The sequence below is a fragment of the Monopterus albus genome, unplaced genomic scaffold, assembly GCF_001952655.1.
Source record: "Monopterus albus unplaced genomic scaffold, M_albus_1.0 scaffold272.1, whole genome shotgun sequence".
Classification (NCBI taxonomy): Eukaryota; Metazoa; Chordata; class Actinopteri; order Synbranchiformes; family Synbranchidae; genus Monopterus; species Monopterus albus.
In genome coordinates, this window is record NW_018128152.1 from 72,793 (window position 1) to 93,356 (window position 20,564).

The 20,564-nt window shown below is 39.7% G+C and overlaps 2 protein-coding genes across 2 annotated transcripts in view; one reads left to right on the forward strand and one right to left on the reverse strand.

Moving 5' to 3' along the window:
- zbtb21 (zinc finger and BTB domain containing 21) overlaps positions 1 to 4,519 on the reverse strand; it is an 8,188-nt gene extending 3,669 nt beyond the window's left edge. Inside the window, exons 1-2 of the mRNA XM_020622075.1 lie at positions 4,412 to 4,519; positions 3 to 1,840 (exon numbers count right to left, since the gene is read on the reverse strand). Of these exons, the coding sequence (XP_020477731.1) occupies positions 3 to 1,838 (1,836 nt within the window). The 5' untranslated portion in view covers positions 1,839 to 1,840; positions 4,412 to 4,519. The remainder of the gene's footprint in view (positions 1 to 2; positions 1,841 to 4,411) is intronic.
- Positions 4,520 to 5,596: 1,077 nt separating this feature from the next.
- Positions 5,597 to 19,424, forward strand: umodl1 (uromodulin-like 1). The gene is made up of 16 exons (XM_020622064.1): positions 5,597 to 7,036; positions 7,301 to 7,459; positions 7,815 to 7,942; positions 8,144 to 8,330; positions 9,669 to 9,809; positions 11,852 to 12,018; positions 13,303 to 13,486; positions 13,720 to 13,832; positions 13,975 to 14,179; positions 14,805 to 14,942; positions 15,038 to 15,711; positions 15,881 to 16,041; positions 16,882 to 17,118; positions 18,176 to 18,332; positions 18,499 to 18,586; positions 19,009 to 19,424. The coding sequence occupies exons 1-16, from the start codon at positions 6,874 to 6,876 to the stop codon at positions 19,191 to 19,193; spliced, it is 3,087 nt and encodes a 1,028-aa protein (XP_020477720.1). The 5' UTR covers positions 5,597 to 6,873; the 3' UTR covers positions 19,194 to 19,424.
- The last annotated feature ends 1,140 nt before the right edge of the window (positions 19,425 to 20,564 follow it).

Genomic DNA, 20,564 nt, shown 5'->3' on the forward strand with positions numbered 1-20,564 from the left:
GCAGGATGTGTCCTTAAATGCTGTCTGTACTGAGACTGGAACACAAATACTTTGCCACAGTAAGGGCATATGAAGCTGGGCCTTGACCTCTTCTTGGTAAGCACAGGAGATTGCAAGCCCTGCTTATTCCTCTTAAGCTTCCAAAGCAATGCTTTCTTTATTTCTCTCTCTCGCACAATATCTATTAATTTCTTTTGAAATTTCTCATCCAGTACAGAGGAGCTGGAGGATGAGGCTGGGTTTTGTACTACACCATGCTGTGTTTGGCAGTGTGTCCACACTTTGAAGTTGGTATGGAAGCGCTTGTGGCAGATGTCGCAAGCATACGGCTTTTCTGGGTTGTGATACATATTTACATGGCGATGTAGACCGGCACTGGACCTGAAAACTTTTAAACAGTTCCAGCATTTGAAAATCTTGTTCTGAGGCAGTTCCCCACTGTTCTCGTTCAAGTCATTGCTGGCACTCTGAGGTACTGTTTCTGGCATGTTCTCAATAAGTGAGAGGGTATGTTCTTTAAATATTTTGCTTTTCTTGAATGGGTACCTTCTGTTGTCTGGCCTGTCCTTTCTTTTCCCCAAAGGATTTAAGTCAAGCCTGGAGTCTTGGTCATAGTTTGTTTGCAAGTCTTTAAGACTGACTGGTAAGGCATCTCCCACTGTGATTCTAACAATGTCCATGGGGTCAGCAAGTGGACTGCTGGGTTCAACCTTCACACTGACCTCCCTTTCTTCCTGAGTTTCTTCAGCATACCCGCTGGGGTACTTTGGCCTGAGAACCAGAGGAGATGTTCTTTTTGAATTGCCATTGTGAACAGAAGTTTCTATTCCAGATGCTTTTGATGCCATTTTAACAACTGTCTGTTCTCGATTTTGCAGCTCCTTGAGCTCCAGTGTGGGTGAGAAGACTGGAACCGGGCTGTCCATGGATAATGATCTTCGGAGTAGGCTTTTTATGAGTGGCCCGCTCCTGTCAATGGTCTGGCTGGGCTCACTGGCCTGACAGGGCACTTTGGTGTGACAGTGGGGCTCCTGCTCCTTATTCTCCTCTTTAATGTTCAGGTTAGGGCCAGACGGCAGCCTGATGTGCTGCACTTCAACATCACTAAAAGACACTGATGAAGTCAGCTGGGGTCTAACGAATGTAATGTGTGATGAATTCCCTTTCAATATAGAGGTGTATGGATAAGTGAACTTCCTTTCAGCAGCTTCACCCTGTTCAGATGATTTCTTGTGGACGGATTCAGAGTTTTTAACTGATTCATACGAGTTATGTTCTGATGGTGGCTGAGCCGGCTCTCGAGTAGAGTGTGGCGATGATGATCTCTCTGATGTTTTTCTTTGATAATTTGAGCGAGAGGGATGGGTTGTGTCATTCCGGACCCGACACACAATAACACTCCTTGTCTGGATATCATTTTCCTCTCCCTCTGAGAACGAAAGTCTTTTTCCAGACACACAATAGGATGCATGTGGCCTTGTTGACACAATGTTGGTGAGGAAAGGGATTCCAAGGCTGTAGCCCAACTCTTGAATGGCTGCCAGGCTGCCTTTGTCTACAAAGAGTGAGGTGGAGTAAATGTAATTCAGAACTATCTCGAAGGCGTCAGGCTCACAGAAGTCCAGGTTTACAACCTTCAATGACTCTGCATCCCTCCGCGTGAACAGGGACTGGAAATACTCACTGCTAGCAGCCAGAACACTCTTATGAGCCTGGTACCTCTGATCTGCCACAATCAACACTACATCACACATCTGGCCCCGCAGGCGCTGTTCATTGAGAACCCCTAACACCGAGAGGGCGTGCGAGGGGTTGGTGTAATGCACTAGGCTCTCCATGGCTGAAAGACAAGAGAAGAGGATTGAATCTTAATGCAGGAGTGTAAATAAAAAGATGATCATTAAGTATGCACAAAACTGGTTTGTTTGCATGAAGAGGCACATTCACATACACAATACTAGCTGACTGGTGCTCAGAAACAAAACCTATTGCTCTATTACACTAGAAATGATTGTGTCTGTTGTGGTTTCTCATGCCACAACACAGTGTCAGAGATATGCTCAGCGAATAGCAGGTAGATCATACCAGTACATAATGTTTACACACACTGTTTACAGCAGAATAGTATTTGGCAATTTTTATTTGCTCTGGCTGTTGTTTATGGTGATGACTAGAGGTCAAAGTTGAACCTCTTTACCAGTGTGGTGGTGTACACCAATACAGCAAGTTAGTGGGCACTACATCATGTTATTAGTGAGACTGTAAATGTCGCTCTGTCAAATCACCCTCACCGACACAGACTTCTGCAGGAGGTTTATAAAGTTTGCATATAAATTAAAGGCTTTTCATCCACAGCAGTCACCGCTCAAATGTAGCCTCTGCTCACCAACGGCAGGGTCTCCATTAAAATTATTTTTAAAAAGATGTGATACAGATCAACTGCCATATCTACAGTACTAAGTAAACTGACTGTAATTAAGAAGGGGCTCTGATAGATAGCCGGTTCTATTTTGGTAAAATACCTGCATTTGTGAAGCTCTGTGGCCAAACGAATTCCCATTCACGTTCTTAGTTTACTCTCTTTTCTCTACTGTCCAAAGAAAAAGGCAGGAATACAATCTCCTGATCACTCAAACACACTGTCATTCTACATATATACATCGTTTAGGTTTGATTGTTAATCACTGTAGTTTCTTTTTGTACTGGTACCTCTGGATTCAGAGTAAAATAACTGAAATAAAGAATAAAATGCTACTGAACCTCACCCCTAATTGTGATACAGATGTGTCAGAATCTGCCTAGTCTAAACATTTTCTTGAAACCCTGCATTTATAGCCACTTTCCATATTCTCCTTCTGTCTGTATTCACCACATTACTGATAAACTACAACATACAGAGCTGCCGCTATAGGACGTTTCCTTAACTAAAACTAATTATGGTTTAAGAGCTTTCAGAGTGATATATTGATGGCTATATTTACAGTTTATTGGACTGTGGTGATTGCTCTGTCAGTCATACAGTCATGGGTTAAGTGTTCACAGGACACTGTATGCCAAAACAACCAGACACAGGGACAGTTTCTTCTCCTGTGCCATCACACTGACGAACACTTAACCCATGACAGTATGACTAGACAGAGCAATCACCACAGTCCAAGAAACTGTAAATATAACCACTGCCTATATCAGTCTGAAAGTTCTTATGCAGTAATTTATATAGATATACATATATATTTATAAAAGCTCTCTTTTCCTCTCATTCTTTTCCTGTTTTGATTGTATATATTTCTATATGAATGCACACTGTTTATTTTAATTTTTATTGTTTACTTTTTATTCTTACTGTTATTGTCTATTTCTTGTTGTCTTAAAACACCCTGAAACCCTCTGCACTCTATGTTCAAACATACTGGGCCATTAAAGATGATTCAGACTCTAATAAAGGTAAAAGTAATTTGTTTGTATTGTTCTCATGTATAAACACAGTGACTGCCTAGAGCACTAGAGCACAGCCATTGTTTAGCCTTCAACATGGTACAGAGCAGTCATGATATGTACATTATTAGGTGCATTAGTCACCCGTTCTAAACACAACACAGACTGCATGTCTCTCGTGTTAAAAGTGACCTTTTTAATAGTTCTCGTTCATGTGTTTTCATTATCATATTCTCTCAGACACTGCAAGTTGCTCATCTAGGCGATTCTTTTTTTTTTAATGTGACCGGAAGCCATGCTTCTTTTTATTGACTACATTGACACTTGTTATATTAGGTTCATAGGCAGAAGCTTCATTCATTCATTAGAAACCAACAACCGTCCAGTGGCATCTTCATCAAAACTTGTAAGAGGGAATATAAAGTCATGTCAGTTTTCTATAAGGAAGTCGAGTGAGGCTTTCAGCAACGGATCATCCATGAGACGTGGCTCAATTTCTCATGACACGTAACTTCTCCAACCGAAAGGGCCGCTTTCAGTTTAGCAAACAGTCACACGTTTCTCTTCTTGTGTGGGTAAATGGCTAAAGACCGGAGGCTACATTACAACGGCTCTATCGGGCGAGAGGGGAAAAGTTGAGCGCGTTTCAGTGGACTCTACCGCGGTAATCCCGGGATGGAACCAGACCGTGCGGGCAGACAGAGACGTTGTTGGAGTGTGGGGGAGTGAAATATATCCGTTACCCCCGGTGTAGGTGTACCCCATTCAAAATAGTCCACCCCAACCTTACAGGGCGCAGTTGCTGGCCGCGAAAACAGGCTGTAGCTTGTCAGGGTTTAGAGCAGCACAACCCCCCTTTCTAGTTACGTCAGGGAGGAAAAGGAAAAAGCTTCTCATATCAGCACTCCACCAACTATGTTTCACCCTCGCTGCTCATTGGGTTTCATGTTAAGTTTGATATCCTGTCTACACTTACCCTGCCCGTCGTGAATACGGTCTTTCCTCCACACAGCCAGGACTTTATTCAGTGTTGTGTAGATTTCTGCGCGCTGGTCGTGATTCCATCCATCTTGAATTTGACGTCATCCCACACCAGGGATGAGGTCATCGCAAAGAACACTCGTCACGTGCGCTGCGCTCTGATAGGCTGGTTGAGGAGCAGGAGGCGAGGCAAGAGGAAGACGACGGTGGAGCTAGTTTAAAGGGATATGTCATATTTTTCGTTTTAGTGGATAGTCTTTCTTTTTCTTTTTCTTTTTCAAAGATGACCAAGAAAACCTACCTTTTGACTTTGTACTTGACACTGTTTTGAAATTATTTGTAAGCATAGTTCTGAATTAAGTATAGAAGGTTGTAGCTGTTGGTGTTTAATATTAAGTCAGATGTGTTATAGTAAACTGCCAAAGGGTAGAGACATGACTTTTGAAATGTCATCGGAAAAGTAAATACATACAGTAAAGGAAGTGAGTGTTTTCAGGACATTTTAAGTCTAGTTTTATTCTTAGATGGAAACATATTTTTGCTATGAGTGTATACATTCCAAATACCTAGAACCAACATTTTGATATCAGTAGGTACAAAAATTATATATGATTTTTTCTTTTAATGCCCATTTTAAATATTCCTCTACAAAGCAGATAGTCTTTGGTTTTAAACTGTGAGGTGCAGATGTTAAAATGCATGTAATTGCAAGCTTCCCTATCCCCAGTGAAATTAATTAGGTGTGTTACAGAATGGAAGTCACTATAGCATGGCAGTAGAGTTCAATCATAACTGGCTTTCACTTAGGAATTGTTGCTATGTTTATTTGGTTAGAGGCCTCTTATGGGAAAGCCTCACAGCTACAGCACCCTGCAATGACCCAGTCAGGTGTGGCGCTGGCAGTGAGAACACTAAATAAACTCCTGATTATCTTTTTTTTTATACCTGTAACAGCATATTCTATTCTGGTGATGATCTTTTGTGGTGTAACTGTATTTAATTGACCTTAGATGACCTGTGCTAGCCTTGCAGATCCCCACATCCACATACCCCAGCACATCTGCATTATCACTAAATGACAAAAGGAAGTTTAATCAGGCACATTTTCACACCTAATTACTTTAAAACATAACTCATTCTAACATGACTAAAATTATTATTATTCATTCCTTTATATTATTAACTACAATTGCTAAAGATTGTAGATATGCATTACAAAAATTAGCATGCAGTGGACCTGTAGTATTTTCTTTCATCAAATGTGAATGTATAAGTGAAGACAGATAATGGTTAGTCTTTTTTTAGAAAATGTGTTTGACAGCAGAAGCACTCTGCTGTTCCATCACGTAATGAGAATGAAGATGTGTGAAAAAGTGGCAAGGAAGTTCTCACTCCTCCTTACTTGACATTAATGGCTGACACAAGCTATAAATGCCAGCAGCATAGCAAGCACTGCCATGGTTACCTGTGTGGAAACCCAGTCATTAGGGACTGTGACTCCACCCATCCTTCTCCTCTATCCTTGGCATTAAAAACATGTTTACTCATGCTGATGATGCCAAATAATAAGTTAATATACTGCCAAATAAAAAGTAAAAGGGCTACTCTAAAAACTAAAGCAAGGATTTCTTTATGAAAATCATGTGAACCAAGAGCTTTTTTTTTTTTAATCTCTACTCTTCTTGTAATATGCAGACTTAGTAGCTTGTCATGTGCCATACATCATAGTATCAAGTTTTGTGAATAATGTAATATATTTACAAGTTGGAAGTTAATGTAATTTCAGCACATTGACAAATATAACTGCACACTTTTATAGTAATTTTTTAATTATCTGCTGGCTGTCCTGATTTTGTGGTACATTAGGGACTGATGGTGCAATGAGAGGTGGAGAAAGATCAAGCCACAGAGGATTTGGTCTTTGAGTGTACTGTGAACAGTGCGTTAGCCTTGTCTCAAAGAGAAACATGCACATACAATGTGGTTACTAAATAGATTGACATTCTGATCTGTGAAAAATGAACTGGACACTCTGCCTCTGGGTGGCTACAACCCTGCTGACTCTCTATAGGGGACAAAGCGCTATGTATGAAGGTAGGCCTCTATGGAGATTATACATTAACATGCAGTCGATGTACTGCCACAACAGAGTATGGTGTTTATGAGGATTTACACTTCTTGCTTCACCTGCTATAGATTGTTTTCAGCATTTTAAATGTCACCAATGATAGAAATGTGTTATGTTATGAGTAAATTTAAATTAGGGAGCACTGTTAGAGACAAGTCCTAAATATAAAATCTGAGGTCATTATACAGCCAGATATTAATTACCAAGGGACCTTAACCAACAATAAAACTGACAAGATCTATTTTATTCCAGAAAACAGCCTGTCTGCATCTGGCTACCATCTCTGTATCCACAATGAGACAAGGACTGTGAGTTTCCTGGTGACGCATATGGTCCCCTATACTGAGACACAGCCTTGTGGTTGGCTCCTCTGGAAGACATGTACTGTCACACTTTACAAGATGATTTATCAAACTGAGTACAAGACAGTGACGGAGCAGGTGACTAGGTGCTGCGACGGTTACGAGCAAGTCGGACGTTACTGTGCCCTGTGTAAGTGTGCCGCACATCAGTTCATCATCATCACAACACAAATTGTTCCTGGATTGTTTGTTCTTAAATTTCAGTCATCGCTGTGTTATCAAAATAAAATTTTGTTATACAGCATTACTTTTTGTAGACATACAAGCACTCACCATGACCTTTCAGTGTGTGATGCTGTGTGCAAGACACCAGATGGAGGAACAGAAATTGCACTGCTACAAATATCTTGCTGCTAATATATGGCCTGTAACGTGTTATTTCTTTTGAATGAAGCTGTAAACAGGCGTGGGGAGTTTATTGCCAAGCCAGGATCCTGTCCAACTGCAGATGGATTGTATCCTGAATCTGAGGTCTGTGAATGGGACATGGACTGCCCAGGCTGGCAGAAATGCTGCCAGGGATTGGGCCACTCTCTCTGTAGTGATCCTACAAGTCAGTATACATCCTGATTGTTTTTCTTATTTGTTAAAGTAAACAGACAGTGTGGTTTCTTGGACATGTGCTCTTATTAGAGGGTCATTTTACCCAAATCCCAAAATTGTATTTTCTCACATTTTATCCAGTCCTGCTATGCAACAGAGATCAAGTCCATGTTGTTTGATGTACTCAAAGCTCTGAAGCATTGCATGCAAAGTGAGTCTGTGGAACCATTGCTGTGCAACTGTAGCTAAAATGAAAATTACAGCATAGTAATCTCTATATTTGCATAGTATCGATTGTGAAAATATGTGTAAAATATGTTTTTTTGTGATTTGAATTAACCGCCCCCTTTCAACTTAAATTTTAGGCTCAGCAAATTATTCTAAGGGCGGAGGATACCATTTAAATGCAACAGTGACAGTAAAGACAGGCTACCAGCAAATGATGTCTGAAGAAAAAGGTCTTCTGAATCACACGAGATTACTACAGGCAATGGTAATACTACTACTACTCATACTGTCTTTACCTATTAAGAATTCTGCTACATATTGTATGTATGACTATGTTATTACCACTATTAATGCTAGTAATACTGAAAATTAAAATTAAAATATAAAAGATGGCTTCTGGGGTTAGGCAAATTTTTCTTCTTTCATTAATTTCACACTGGCTGGTTTTTGTGTCTATCACTACTAGGTGACTGGAGCTCTACAGTCTGAAAACGTTTCAGTCTATTACCTCAGGTCATGGGATGTGCACCCCTATAGAACTGCTACCTCACTGCTGATTGACTGCAGCTTTAGTGATTCACTGTACAGTGTCTCATCAAAGCTGCACCTTCTTCTCACAAACATAGAGGAGGTGTCATCTGTAACTGTGGAAGGTGAGGAGACACGCTGTTTGTCTCTATGAAGCTGCTTCAGGCTTTTTATCTGCAGAAAAATAATGTTCTTGTAGACTTTTGAAATGATTCATGTTGCAGAGAACACTGTGTTCAGGAATAAATGACTCAGTCATACCACAGTTTCCTTCTCCCACCACTTCTGTTTGAGTGACAGTCATCTGTGGGATGTTTCCTGCAATAGCGGAAAATAACACCAGTGCAAGTGCATACACACACGTGCACAAGCACACAGATATTAATCATAAATCAGTCACACTTGTTACATTTGCACAAAAGACATGCCGTCGTGCACACAGTGAGATGCCTTCAGCAATATCTTTTACAGAAAATGTAGCTCCTTCTCTACACTGTAGCCACAAATTGAATTAATCACTAACAGTATCTGTTATTTCCAGCTTACACTTACATATTGTAATCATTTCTCCTTAACCAAACACAACCATATTCAACAGCATACAGTAAGTATTTGGACAGTTACACATTTTAGGTGTTTCAGATTTGTGCTATAGCACATTCAGTTTGAGATAAATTAAAGGATACGACAATAAAGTACAAAGCATAAGCTTTATTTTGAGTAGTTTTCATCAGTATTGTGGGAGATGTGGCCCTTTGAACACATAGTGCCCATATTGTAAGGGTTTAGAAGTAGTTGGACATTGGGCTACAGAATGTTTATTGGGCAGCTGTGTGTGTTATTTCAATGTTAGTTCATACACAAAAGAGTGTGTACATGGTTGAATTGACTGAGAGGTGAGAGCTGCCATTTAGATTGAGGTGGAGCTGTCTGTCAAAATGAGCTAAAAAAACAAACAAAAACAAAATCTGTCAGAGATATCAAAGGTTGGTTTGCTAAAATCAACAGCTGGGTTCATTCTCAAAAAGCAGGTGTCATAGAAAAACTAGGAAATGGCAAATGACCGGGTAGAGCAAGGAGCAAAGGTTGTGTGGATGACAGGAACATCATTTTCACGATGAAGGAAATGCCCCTTATGACTGCACAGCAAGTCAAGATTGCTCTTCAGCGTGTAGGAGTCTGTTTTCCTGTTAATAACCAAGAGAAAACTTTGTGACGAGGACATATACGGCTACCACTGGAACTAGTACACTGGCATTTATTGACGATTTCACTGCTGATGAAGCAACATGATGAATACAGGAACATTCTGTGCTCAGATTCAGACAGATCCATCAAAGTTCAGGATTTCATCATTCAGGAAGACAATGGTCCTAAACATACATGAAGGAAAAAAGTGTACTGCTGTACATGTATTATAATTTCAGTCCAACCTTTTAATATGTTCGTTTTTCTAATTGCAGATGTAGATGAGTGTGCAGCATCTGCTCTTCACTGGTGCTACCCTCTCGCAGACTGTCACAACACAGTGGGCTCCTACCAATGTATCTGTCGCCAAGGATATACAGATGCAGACCCCCGCAACCCTGGAACCCACTGTATAGGTGAAACTGTGTGTTGCAAATATGTACGTATGTGAAATTTATCATTGTCACCTGTTGGCAAATGGAAGTAGGGTGAATTGCGGTGGCACATTTAATTAGTAAATATTATATACACAAACTGAGAAGTTGGTAACAATCACAACAGCCACACAACACTTATTTTTACCTGACAAAATCTTATCTTTCATCGTACCACTTTTATTTAACTTTTATCTTTTTTTTTTTTTACTGTATTGGCTCTAAAAAAGAAAAAGTATAACGGAAGACTAAAATAAACGTAAAGATCTAAAATAATACAAATAAAGATGTGAATAAATTATTTTATTTTCCAATCATGACAATCCAAATGGTTTAAGAACTTACAATATAACCACAAATGATTTAGCTGCATAGAGAGATCGGTACAGTAAGAGATCAATAAAAGGAGCACATTTAAATTTGTCCATCTTGTAATTTTAAACATAGTACTTAAATATTATGATACCTATTTTAACCTGTCAACCACTGCTACAGCCAAACCCAAGGTAGGTAAATGTAAAATTATAATAAATTGTAAGCTGGAGGAAATATAATACTAGGAAGGCTCTTGTTGTCTGGAGTGCTCCTCCCCTTGGCACCCCAGCACCACCTGCATCCATTGATCCTAGCCACAAATAACCCCATTATACCTGTAAATGTAGGCTATGGTGTATATGCACAGCATCATAGAGTCAAATGGAATATGGATGGCTCCATGTAGCTGCTCGTAGTCTTTAGGCTGCAGAGGATATTTATCTGAGACATGGTCAAGTTCAACCTTGACTCATTATTTAATTACATGACCTGTAGGGAGAAGCAAAAGAGAGATCCAGTCTTTTTAGAAATGATTTAGCTAATCTGCTGCCCAAAATACAGTATTTATAGTATGTGACAGGGTTGCTTTCCTACATCAGATACACACTGAAAAAAAAGATTTGTTGGATTTACTTGATTGTAATGTGTACATCGGTCCCACACAATGATAATGTGTAAAACCAACATAATTTTCTTCTGGGGTTAACTTGTTTGAATTATGTTAACAGAGGAAATATGAATGAATTGCGTTGCATATACTAGCATAATTTGTGTAAATCCAAAGACCCGCTGTGTCCTTTTTTTCAGTGCAGAAGCACATTTAACAGATCTAACTGACAAAGAATTAGAAAACACTGGAAGCTTTATCAGAGTGCTTCTGCTTAGGGTTAAGTAAAGTTCATGCACAAACAACTGAGTGAATACACTGTGATAGTTTTTACATATTCTTTGCTAATTTAGTGATAAACATGTAAAGACAGTCAATTACATTTGTTCTGCTGGGTCAGTCTGTTTGTGAGAGCCTCATAGCACATCTCAACAGAACAGCTGTTTTCCTCCCAGACCCCCTAGACACTGGCCAATACAGATATTCAACAGGCCATTTTAGCTGCAGCGGTACTGCTGGTGCAGTGAGAGCCACTACAACTACAAAGAAAAACACAGAAAAAGAAAATGGCTTTAAAGGCTTATACTGCAGAATAATTCTATTATAGCAGCTATTAACATATTTTAAGCATATTTCTTCTAGAATGTGCATCATTAATAACTGATAGGCAGTCCAGCAGTAAAAAAGATCTGAAAAATACATCTAATACTGACTGTATCATGTAAACATGGAACTGAAAAAGAAAGAGAAAGCATGGAGGAGGAGGGAGAAGGAACCAGCACAGATCTGACTACATGTGCACTACAGAACGTTATTGTGTGATTTAAGTAAATTAGAGAATATGTGCATAAGTGCATATGATCAGGTTGGATGACTCTTCAAACATTATTTGTTTCACACTGTCTTGCTAAAAGTTGAACTTCAAGAAACAAGGCTTAAGGTACAGCTGAGGAAATGTTGTTAAAGTACCTATTGGTAAATAAATAATTAAAAAGGACAAACTTCATCAGACATAAACCACAATCCTCACAGATTTCTTATATTTTTATACACAGCTGAGCCATAACTTAAATTGATTTCAACATTGTTCTCTGTCCTTTAGCAAATGTCAGCGTGTGGACCACCACAAAGCCCCTGCTGACCTACCTTACACCCATAAACATAACTTCCACCCAAGCCTCCAGCACCGCTGCTGGCCTTCCCGGCAACAGGACTGCCTTCAACCACTCCGACGCCAGCATGACTACAGCTCTGAGTAATACAGGCTCTGTAACTTATAACTCATCACATGCTCCACAGTGGACAAATCCTGAACCTTCTACCAGCATGAACTCAACTGTGGCATTACCCACGACAGCAACCACATGCAGTAAGAAATATTTGATCTCAAAGAAGTGTAGAATCCCTAAATCATAATTTACGAGTCAAAATAGCAGTTATGTCTGAATAGAAAGTATTCACATTTTTTTAGAGGAAATATTAGATTTTGTCCCAATTTGGGTTGCGTCAGGAACAGCATCCGGTCTAAAACGCTTGCCAAATGTATACATGCGAAAAGTTGATTTGCTGTGGCGACCCCCTTACGGGAACAGCTGAAAGTAGTAGTAGTAGTAGTAGTAGTAGTAGTAGGAGTAATAATTAGATTTAGTCAAAAGCATTTAATTCAAAAAGTGCTGATGAGCACATTTAGTTTAATATCAACATGGTATTTAGATAAAGGCATAGTCTGACATTATGGTGAATGTGCTTATTTGCTTTCTTGCTGAGTTAAATAAGAAGATAAATACTACTTCACTGTAATGGAGATATAAAGTTGCCCCCCTAGCCCATTAATTTAGCTCATCACACAGGATGGCTCACTTAACAAAATCCACCTGCCAACATATCTAAAGCTTATAGTTAAAGCATGATATGTTTTTTGTTCAATCTGTATTAAAAACCAAAGTACAAAGATTACATGTTGGGGTTTTAGGAGTTTATGTGTGAAACTATTTCCTGACTAGGTGCAGTTGTAAATACTCCCCGTTGCGACTGGGGCTAGTTTCCACAGTAAGGTTCCTGGAAGAAGCTGTGCACTACACTTAAACCCAAAATTACTGTGAAAACACCTCCAAACTTAGCTTTGTGTCACTTGCCCAAATAGGTTTTCTAGTGTGGTGTCACCTTCACCTCAGTGTGGTGTAACAAACCACAACAGGTTAATTGGTGCCTTCTGACAACAGACAGCTGAAGGTTGGTGAAAACTGCAGCTGTAGAGGACATTTTCACCCCAACAGCCTCAGCGGGTAACAATGGGCCTTTCCACACTGAAAAACAAACAACCCAAAGTGAGAGTTCTGCTTTATTGGGAATGTTTTTAAACAACATTTTAAAGCATATTTCCCAAGAAGTGCCAAACTGTTCCTTTAACCACAATGAATGAATGATAACCCTGTTCACTGGCCCCATGTCTCTCCTTCTACCTACCACCACCTTCCAGCTCCTTCCAACATCACCAGTTTATGGTCGGCTAATGTCACTGGAACCAGCTTCTGTGTCTACTGGTCCTGCCAGGGTCAGACAAACCAGACCTACCAGGTTTTTCTAAACAAGGGGTTGGAGGTCATTGATTTTTGGGAAACCAATCAGACCATGGTGAAGGTGAGGGGACTGCAGCCTGGGGTGCTCTACAATGTTACTGTTATACCTCATGCCTGTGGAAACCAAGGACCTGGCTTTTGTACACTGGTCAAAACTGGTAAGAACAGATTGTTCCAGTGGCTCAGACTACTGGATTCATATACAGTTGTGTCATAAAGCTACAGTTTGTGATTACTACAGTTCTGCGTTAGGAGTTCATAATTGTTATTATTAGTTGCCCTTAATGACTAATGTGTGATGAAGACTCCCTTTTTAACCAGTAGGCCCAAGGCTGTTGAGAAGGCTGACATTGTGGAAAATGTGTTTATTAAGTCAGGCTTTTCTTTGTAGATGCTCACACACTTGATGCCACAGCTCGACTCACCAACATCCAGTTTACTGATGACCTGCGCAACACCAGCAGCGAGACCTACAAAAACCTCAGTGCGAGTATTATAGAGGAGGTAGGAATGCTACAGAATGTGCTGGTCTAAAAGACTTTAACGCACTGTAAAGATGTCCATGTCAGTGAATTAACAAGGCAAGTTTTATGGTCTCATCTACTCATCAGTATTCTGACTGTGACTTTTCCTTTGTCATCAACAGATCTATCAGTCTCTATCTCCAGAGATGAGGGCCATGGTGGATTCAGGCCAAGTGAGAATTGAGATCACAAGCTTTTCACCTGGCAGTGTGGTGGTCAACTTCACCATCTCCAGTCAAAGCCAAGACATCAGCAATGTGTCCAGCACTCTGCTGCACTCCCTGATGAACAGCACCAGATACATGGTGGATGGAACAAACATCACTGGTACAGCTCACTCTACTCTGGGTTCTAAAGATGTATTTTATGAAACCAAATGCTGGTACAGCAGGTATAAAACTCATATGAAGGGCTTAGAAGAAAAGTCTTGAAATTTTTTTGCAAACTTGAACAAAGTCTGATTTTACACATCAAGACTAATTATGGTTAGTTTGTCAAGGTAAGTACTACTCAGCCTGGGTAAATAGTATACCAAATAGTTAGGTACAGTATATCCAAAGATGCCATTGAGTTGCATTGTGGAAACTGGAGGATTCAGCCATTTTAGATCTTGGCCTCTTTGCCTCAAATTTGACCATTTTTAATACAAATTGTGTGAGTCTCTCAACTTCAGGCTGACCACAGATGCCACTGTCAAATGAAGGTTACAGAGCCTTATATTTGTCTTTTCTTCTGTCACAAGGCAAGGCCAATTTATTTGTTTGGCAGTTCACTTGTAAGCAGCCAAGAGTCTGCAAAATTCAATCAAGTGTCAGACAAACAAAATATAGTGTAGAGGCTTTGTCATGTCTGGTTATTAAGTAAAAATAATTTGCAAGCCAGGAGCCTACAGTACAATAGTAATGAAAAACATAGCCTGATTTATTGATCTAAAATATGATTTTTTTTGTAGATTTAAATGAATGTGCTCCAGGAACAAATGACTGCTCCCAGTGGGCTACATGTAATAACACCTGGGGCTCCTACACATGTGCTTGTCTGGACGGATATACAGACAAGAACCCAGAAAGGCCTGGACGATTCTGTGAAGGTAGGCTGTCAGAGCCCTGGTTAATTCATTCATTTACACAGCTCTAATAACAGAATATCTTTATATTTGTAACCAGAGCATCTTGTCTTGTGCAGCAATTGTTACCTTGGAGACAATGTCACCTTCCCTGACACCGATGATATTTTCTACATTTAGCACGACCCATTTCTCTCACATAACACCCCTCACCAGTGATCCGCCTTTAACCACTGTACCCACTACTCCAGGGAGAACCACAGTCATTATATCAACAAGTGAAATGGTTTCCACTACAGCTGCATCTACCACACTGGTTTCAACCACTTCCCCAGTCACAGTTCTTGCAGTTAGTGGAGTCTCAGTGGTTGCCACTGCTCAAACTATGACCATGCCTACAACAGCTACTGTCCCTACCACCACTACTAATCCTACAACCACTTCTACAGACTCTTCTACCAGCACCACTACCCACACTCCAACCACCACAACTCCAATGACATCTGTGACTTCTACCCCTCCAGTCACAGTTACCATCCCCGCTACCACCGCAACAGCTTCTACAACTAATTTTATTGCTCCAAGAACTGTCAACAGTGCCTCTGGGGCCATCTCAGTTCAGTGCAGGACTGCTGTCATCTTTGTGACAGTTGCCAGGAATTTTCTTCTGAACACCAAGATCAGGGAGAGCGCCCTATATTTGGGTTTGCAGGAATGTGGCGTCAATGGAGGCAATGACACTCATGCCCAGCTGACTGCAGGGTGGGATGAGTGTGACACTAGGCTTGTGCAAGTAAGTTTTTTTTTCTCTACTGAAAAAGATATGCATTTGGGAAACGTGTGCCTTTTCCCATGCTCCTGCATGTTTTGTTGATCCTATGTTTTTCAGTACTTTGTCTTTACAATGAAAGCTTATTAATTCTGAAAAGAACATAAACTCCTTCCAACATCTGATATTTTAGAATGAAACCTACTACACAGCATCTGTAACCCTGTTCAACACCATGGATCCATACACCTCACCCAATGGAACAGTGGAGGTACCCAGAATACAGCTGGAAGTTCCCATCATGTGTACCTTCTTGAAGAGCATGGTTCTCTCTGCTAACTCTGGCTCCTCCGGGTAGGCTAGCATAATTGGACATTTCCCACTAATTCTAAAGTCTATGGGTACTGCTACCTCTGAAACACACACATCAAAATTTTTTAAACTACATTTACAGAGATATATTTTGTGCCTCTGAAACTGTAATTTTTAAAAACTAGAAGAACATTTTTAAGAATTACAGTTTCAAAGGTGCAAACTGATTAACAGAATCAATAGTTTGAAGCTAGCTAGTAAGGTTTTTATTCAAAGTAATAATGGGTTTATGAACATCTGGTGCAACCCAGTCCAGTCTCCACTGGTTTCCTGGTAACTGGTCTCAACCAGGTAATAGGCTCCTAGCACCCTGTAGAACAACAACTTGCCATTTTTACACTTGGGTTTTTGTAGGACTCAACAAACAAGATACAATGTGTTAATTAATTAGCATATTGGTTCTGTCTCATCGAGCCAAAATACCAGATTCCTCCTGTATTCAGTCTATGTGCTAAGGCTAGGCTAACTGTCTGCTGGGTCACATACAGTATACACCATACAACTGGCAAGAAAGAGCTTTGAATTTCACAAAATGTCCAAAATATCAAAAAGAGCTTGTAAGATGTAAATTACAGCAATTTTCAGCAGCACTTAACTAGCAAGCTCCTAACTCTTGTTTCAATTGATTCATCTTTATCGAACTCCTTTTGTGATGTAGACCACACCCTTGTTTCTAAAAATGCCTGAAAGAAATCAATTTGAAGTGTAACTGTCTAGTCATAGCCAAAATATTTTGCTTGATCTAAAACCCAGAACGGTTTTTGCAATATGTTCCAATTGGATTTTTGACCCAGTGTATGCTGTTTTGTCACCCATGGCCAGGTATGAAACATTCAAAGATGCCGTCGAAGGCTCGGGGTCGTTCCATGTGACAGTGCAGCTGATGAACGGCACAATACCGCTACCCCACAACTATAGTATGTCCTCTCGGGAGGTCGTGGTGGTGGAGGCCAGCCTGAACACCTCCTCAAAGAAGATTAATGTAATCATGAACAAGTGCTGGGTTACTCCTACCCCAAACCCTACAGACACCCCCAGCTACACCTTCCTGGAGAACAGGTCTGCTTCTGCTTTCAGCACTGTGTTCCTACCACTGGTCTTTTCTGTTGCTATTGGTATTTCAAATACTGTTGCTAATATATTTACACTCTCTCACTTATACAGTATGTGCAAAAACTACTGCCATAAGTTTTTCCACAGCTTCAGACTATCACAACTTTGAGGTCAGGACTATACATTCTGTGTAGTACTGACACATTTCTAACATTTATATACTGATGTTTCATTTAAAAAGTGGTAAAGTTCAGTTTGTTAAGAAGGTTAGTAGGGAAACTGAGAGCATCTTCATTTTAATGTAATTCATTTAATATTTATCCTTAATCTCAAGATCACAAGTTAATATATTGTTATCTTGAGTTATTTCCTCAAAGGGACATTTGTTTTGAAATAAAATGATAATGAGATAATTAGGTTTTAAAAGCAGGTACTCAGTTTTTCCACATAATCAACATGAAGCTCCTTCTTTGCTTTTCAAAAGAAAGTACTAATGGTACTGATACTCGGATTTCCATGACAACACTCCATTTCCTGGGTTCCTGGGTGGACTGGACCTAAAAATAAGCTCACAGACTAAACACGTGTGCTGCATCGTATGCTGTAATCTGCCTTAATAAAAGGTCTGCTATATTGCAGCCAGACACCCGTATGTTTTATGATGAGTCAGACATAAAATTCATTGTTTAAGCTAACATATAAACTGCTGAAATTCAATTGTAAAAATATTTGTAATGGCACTTGTTTGCTTTTTATAATTTTATTTGATTTGATGATTTAACATTAGGAGCCCCTGAATCAAATGAACCTTGTTTGTCTGCAAATCTTAGAAAAACAATAGTGACAACAATGAACAGTCAGTCAGCCCAGTAAGCAGCTCACGGTCAGTGGTTGAAGAAGTGTCACTGGTGGGGTCACTGATTCACCAAGTCACCACAGTTTAGTTAGACTTTGGTCTGTGTTTCGGTTTTATTATGACCTAAAACAGGTTGTAACAAGACAGGTGTTTTTTTAAGCATAGTCAAAAGTCAAAAGTCTTACTTCCTTGTCACTGTGTCCACAGCTGTCCTCTGAACTCATACACTGAAGTGTTGATGAATGGGAACTCCAGCAAATCTCGTGTGTCTGTGCAGATATTCGCCTTCGTCAACCTGGATATGATTTACGTGCACTGTCAGGTTCACATCTGTTTAGAGAGTGGGTTGGACACCTGTGTGCCTGTGAGTACACACTATAAAAATTCAGTCTTGCAGCCTTTGGTGGATGAATCTAAAATAACTAATGCCCCATTTTGACTGAAGCAGAGGCATCTAATATTTTGAATATTCAAGATAAGAAGAATAATCAAAATCTTTCCTTTATCATTTTTGCTTTGTTTTCCTTCAGACCTGTCGGCAAAGAAGTGCTCGGGCTTCAAACAGAATTGGAACAGCTATTGGTACTTCTGGACCTGTATTCAAAGCAAATGATGACGGTGAGTTGTTTTTTTTAAATAGAGAACAACAGTGTCTACTTAATAGTGTTTCACTCTTCTCTTATAATGTGTAGTTCTGTTCAAAATAAACATTTTTTGCTGCAAACATGGGTTTTAACTCAAGTAACAACACTCCAGCTTCCATTCTGCTACTGCTGAGCTGGTCAGTTTTAAAAGTGGAAAACCTAATACAGTCTTCACTGGCCATTATAAGAGGCAGGTTTAAGGACAGTAGTTTGATGGAAAACACAGTCATGAACAGCCCTGAACTTGTTAAAATATACTTGAAGTATTGTATTTGAAGTAAATTATATATATATATATATAGTTTGTTTGTTTTTACAGTAGACCTAATCTTGTTCTGTAGTTTCTTTTTATGTTTATTGTTTTTTAATTATTGCACCTGACTCGTATTCTTGCAGAAAATCTGGATCAGGGGTTAAATTATCTACAAATAGTTGGCTTTGCCTGTCTTGGAGTAGGTCTGTCGATCTTCTTCATAGTTGGTTTTGTCTGCCTCTACTACCAGAGGAACCGCATTGGACACTACAACTTCAATATCAACCCCAAGCAGGAGAACTTCACTTACCTTGTCTTTAATGCCTAGGGCTGCAGCAGCACCCTCAACTACAATCACAGAACTGGAAAAATTAAGCATTTCTTGCAACAGCAGATTAATAGTAGTCTATTAACGTACAGCTACCACTAGGTGTCACTGTTTCACCGTTCACATACTAGTTCTCACCATTCAAAAAACTGGCTGTTTACTTTCCAGCTGCCCCCTCCACATGTATTTAAGTTATTAAAATGACACTGTAGTTGTGTACTGCAAGGTCATGTGCAGAGCCTACAAATATTTTAAAAATGAAATAACATACTATCAATATGTATCTTTTGTTAAATATCTTAAAAATCACAACAATAAGCAAGACATAAGATGCTGGAGAGGTAATTTTCCCAGTTACATTCAAATCAGGTATCAGGTATAGAACATTTCACTAAATAAGTATTTAGTTTGCCATAAAGTAGTTTGCATTGTATATCTATGTATGTATTAGTGTATATGTATAAATGATGATGTTCATGTAGTCAAATATCCTTAAAATATACAGTTACAATATTGTGCAGTTGTCACTTTATTTTCTTTAAGCTGCTATTTTTCTACAATATTTTTGCTATTTGTTACACTTATAAAATATTCATTCTGTTCTTGTACAAACTTAATTTGTGCTGTGTTGTGAAAATAAACATGTCCTGTATGAATGCAGACACCTGGGGGTGCTGCTAACATAACTCTTCAACTCCAAAAAAAAAACAATGCAAGAATACAAGATGGCTTCCTGCACAGACAAGGGCTAAAATGTTTACCATGTTTACAAAGTACAGCAAAAGGTATGAAAACAGTATAAGGTTGTTGTCAATGTACAGCCAGCCTTTTGCCTTTTTTCAGATGTCAGCTATATACAGTATGTTCTGTCTTTAAACCGATCAGTGGCTAGGAAAAATGATTTCCAATAAGCCTTTCTCAGTTCAGCAGAGCAGATCCTTCCCCCCCCACATACTTTCCATAATCCCACATAGTTGACGACAGGGTCAAAAATGCCGCTCCTAAATTGATGGTGGTGAATACTAAACAGGAGAAGCTTTCTCTGTGAGAGGAAGTCCCAGGAGGCCCACAGAGAAGCACAGCTTACTGCCATCTGGAGTACTGCAAATGCTCCGCCTCTTAATTAACCCATTCAGCCTCACCCTCTGACACATGGCAACCAGTCTCTATGGCAACAGCCCCAGTGCAGAGATGGAGGGAATGATGGATGCAAGGAGGGAGGGAGGGAGAGCAACTGCAATCAAATGGAGAAAAAAGTAGGGAAGCCTTTCAGTTCAAAAGCATGAAGTAAGTTGTGGTGTGTCTTTATGGTGGATATAAAACAATTGCTCTGTTCAGATTTTGTTATGAAAATGCTTCTGCTTCAACCTC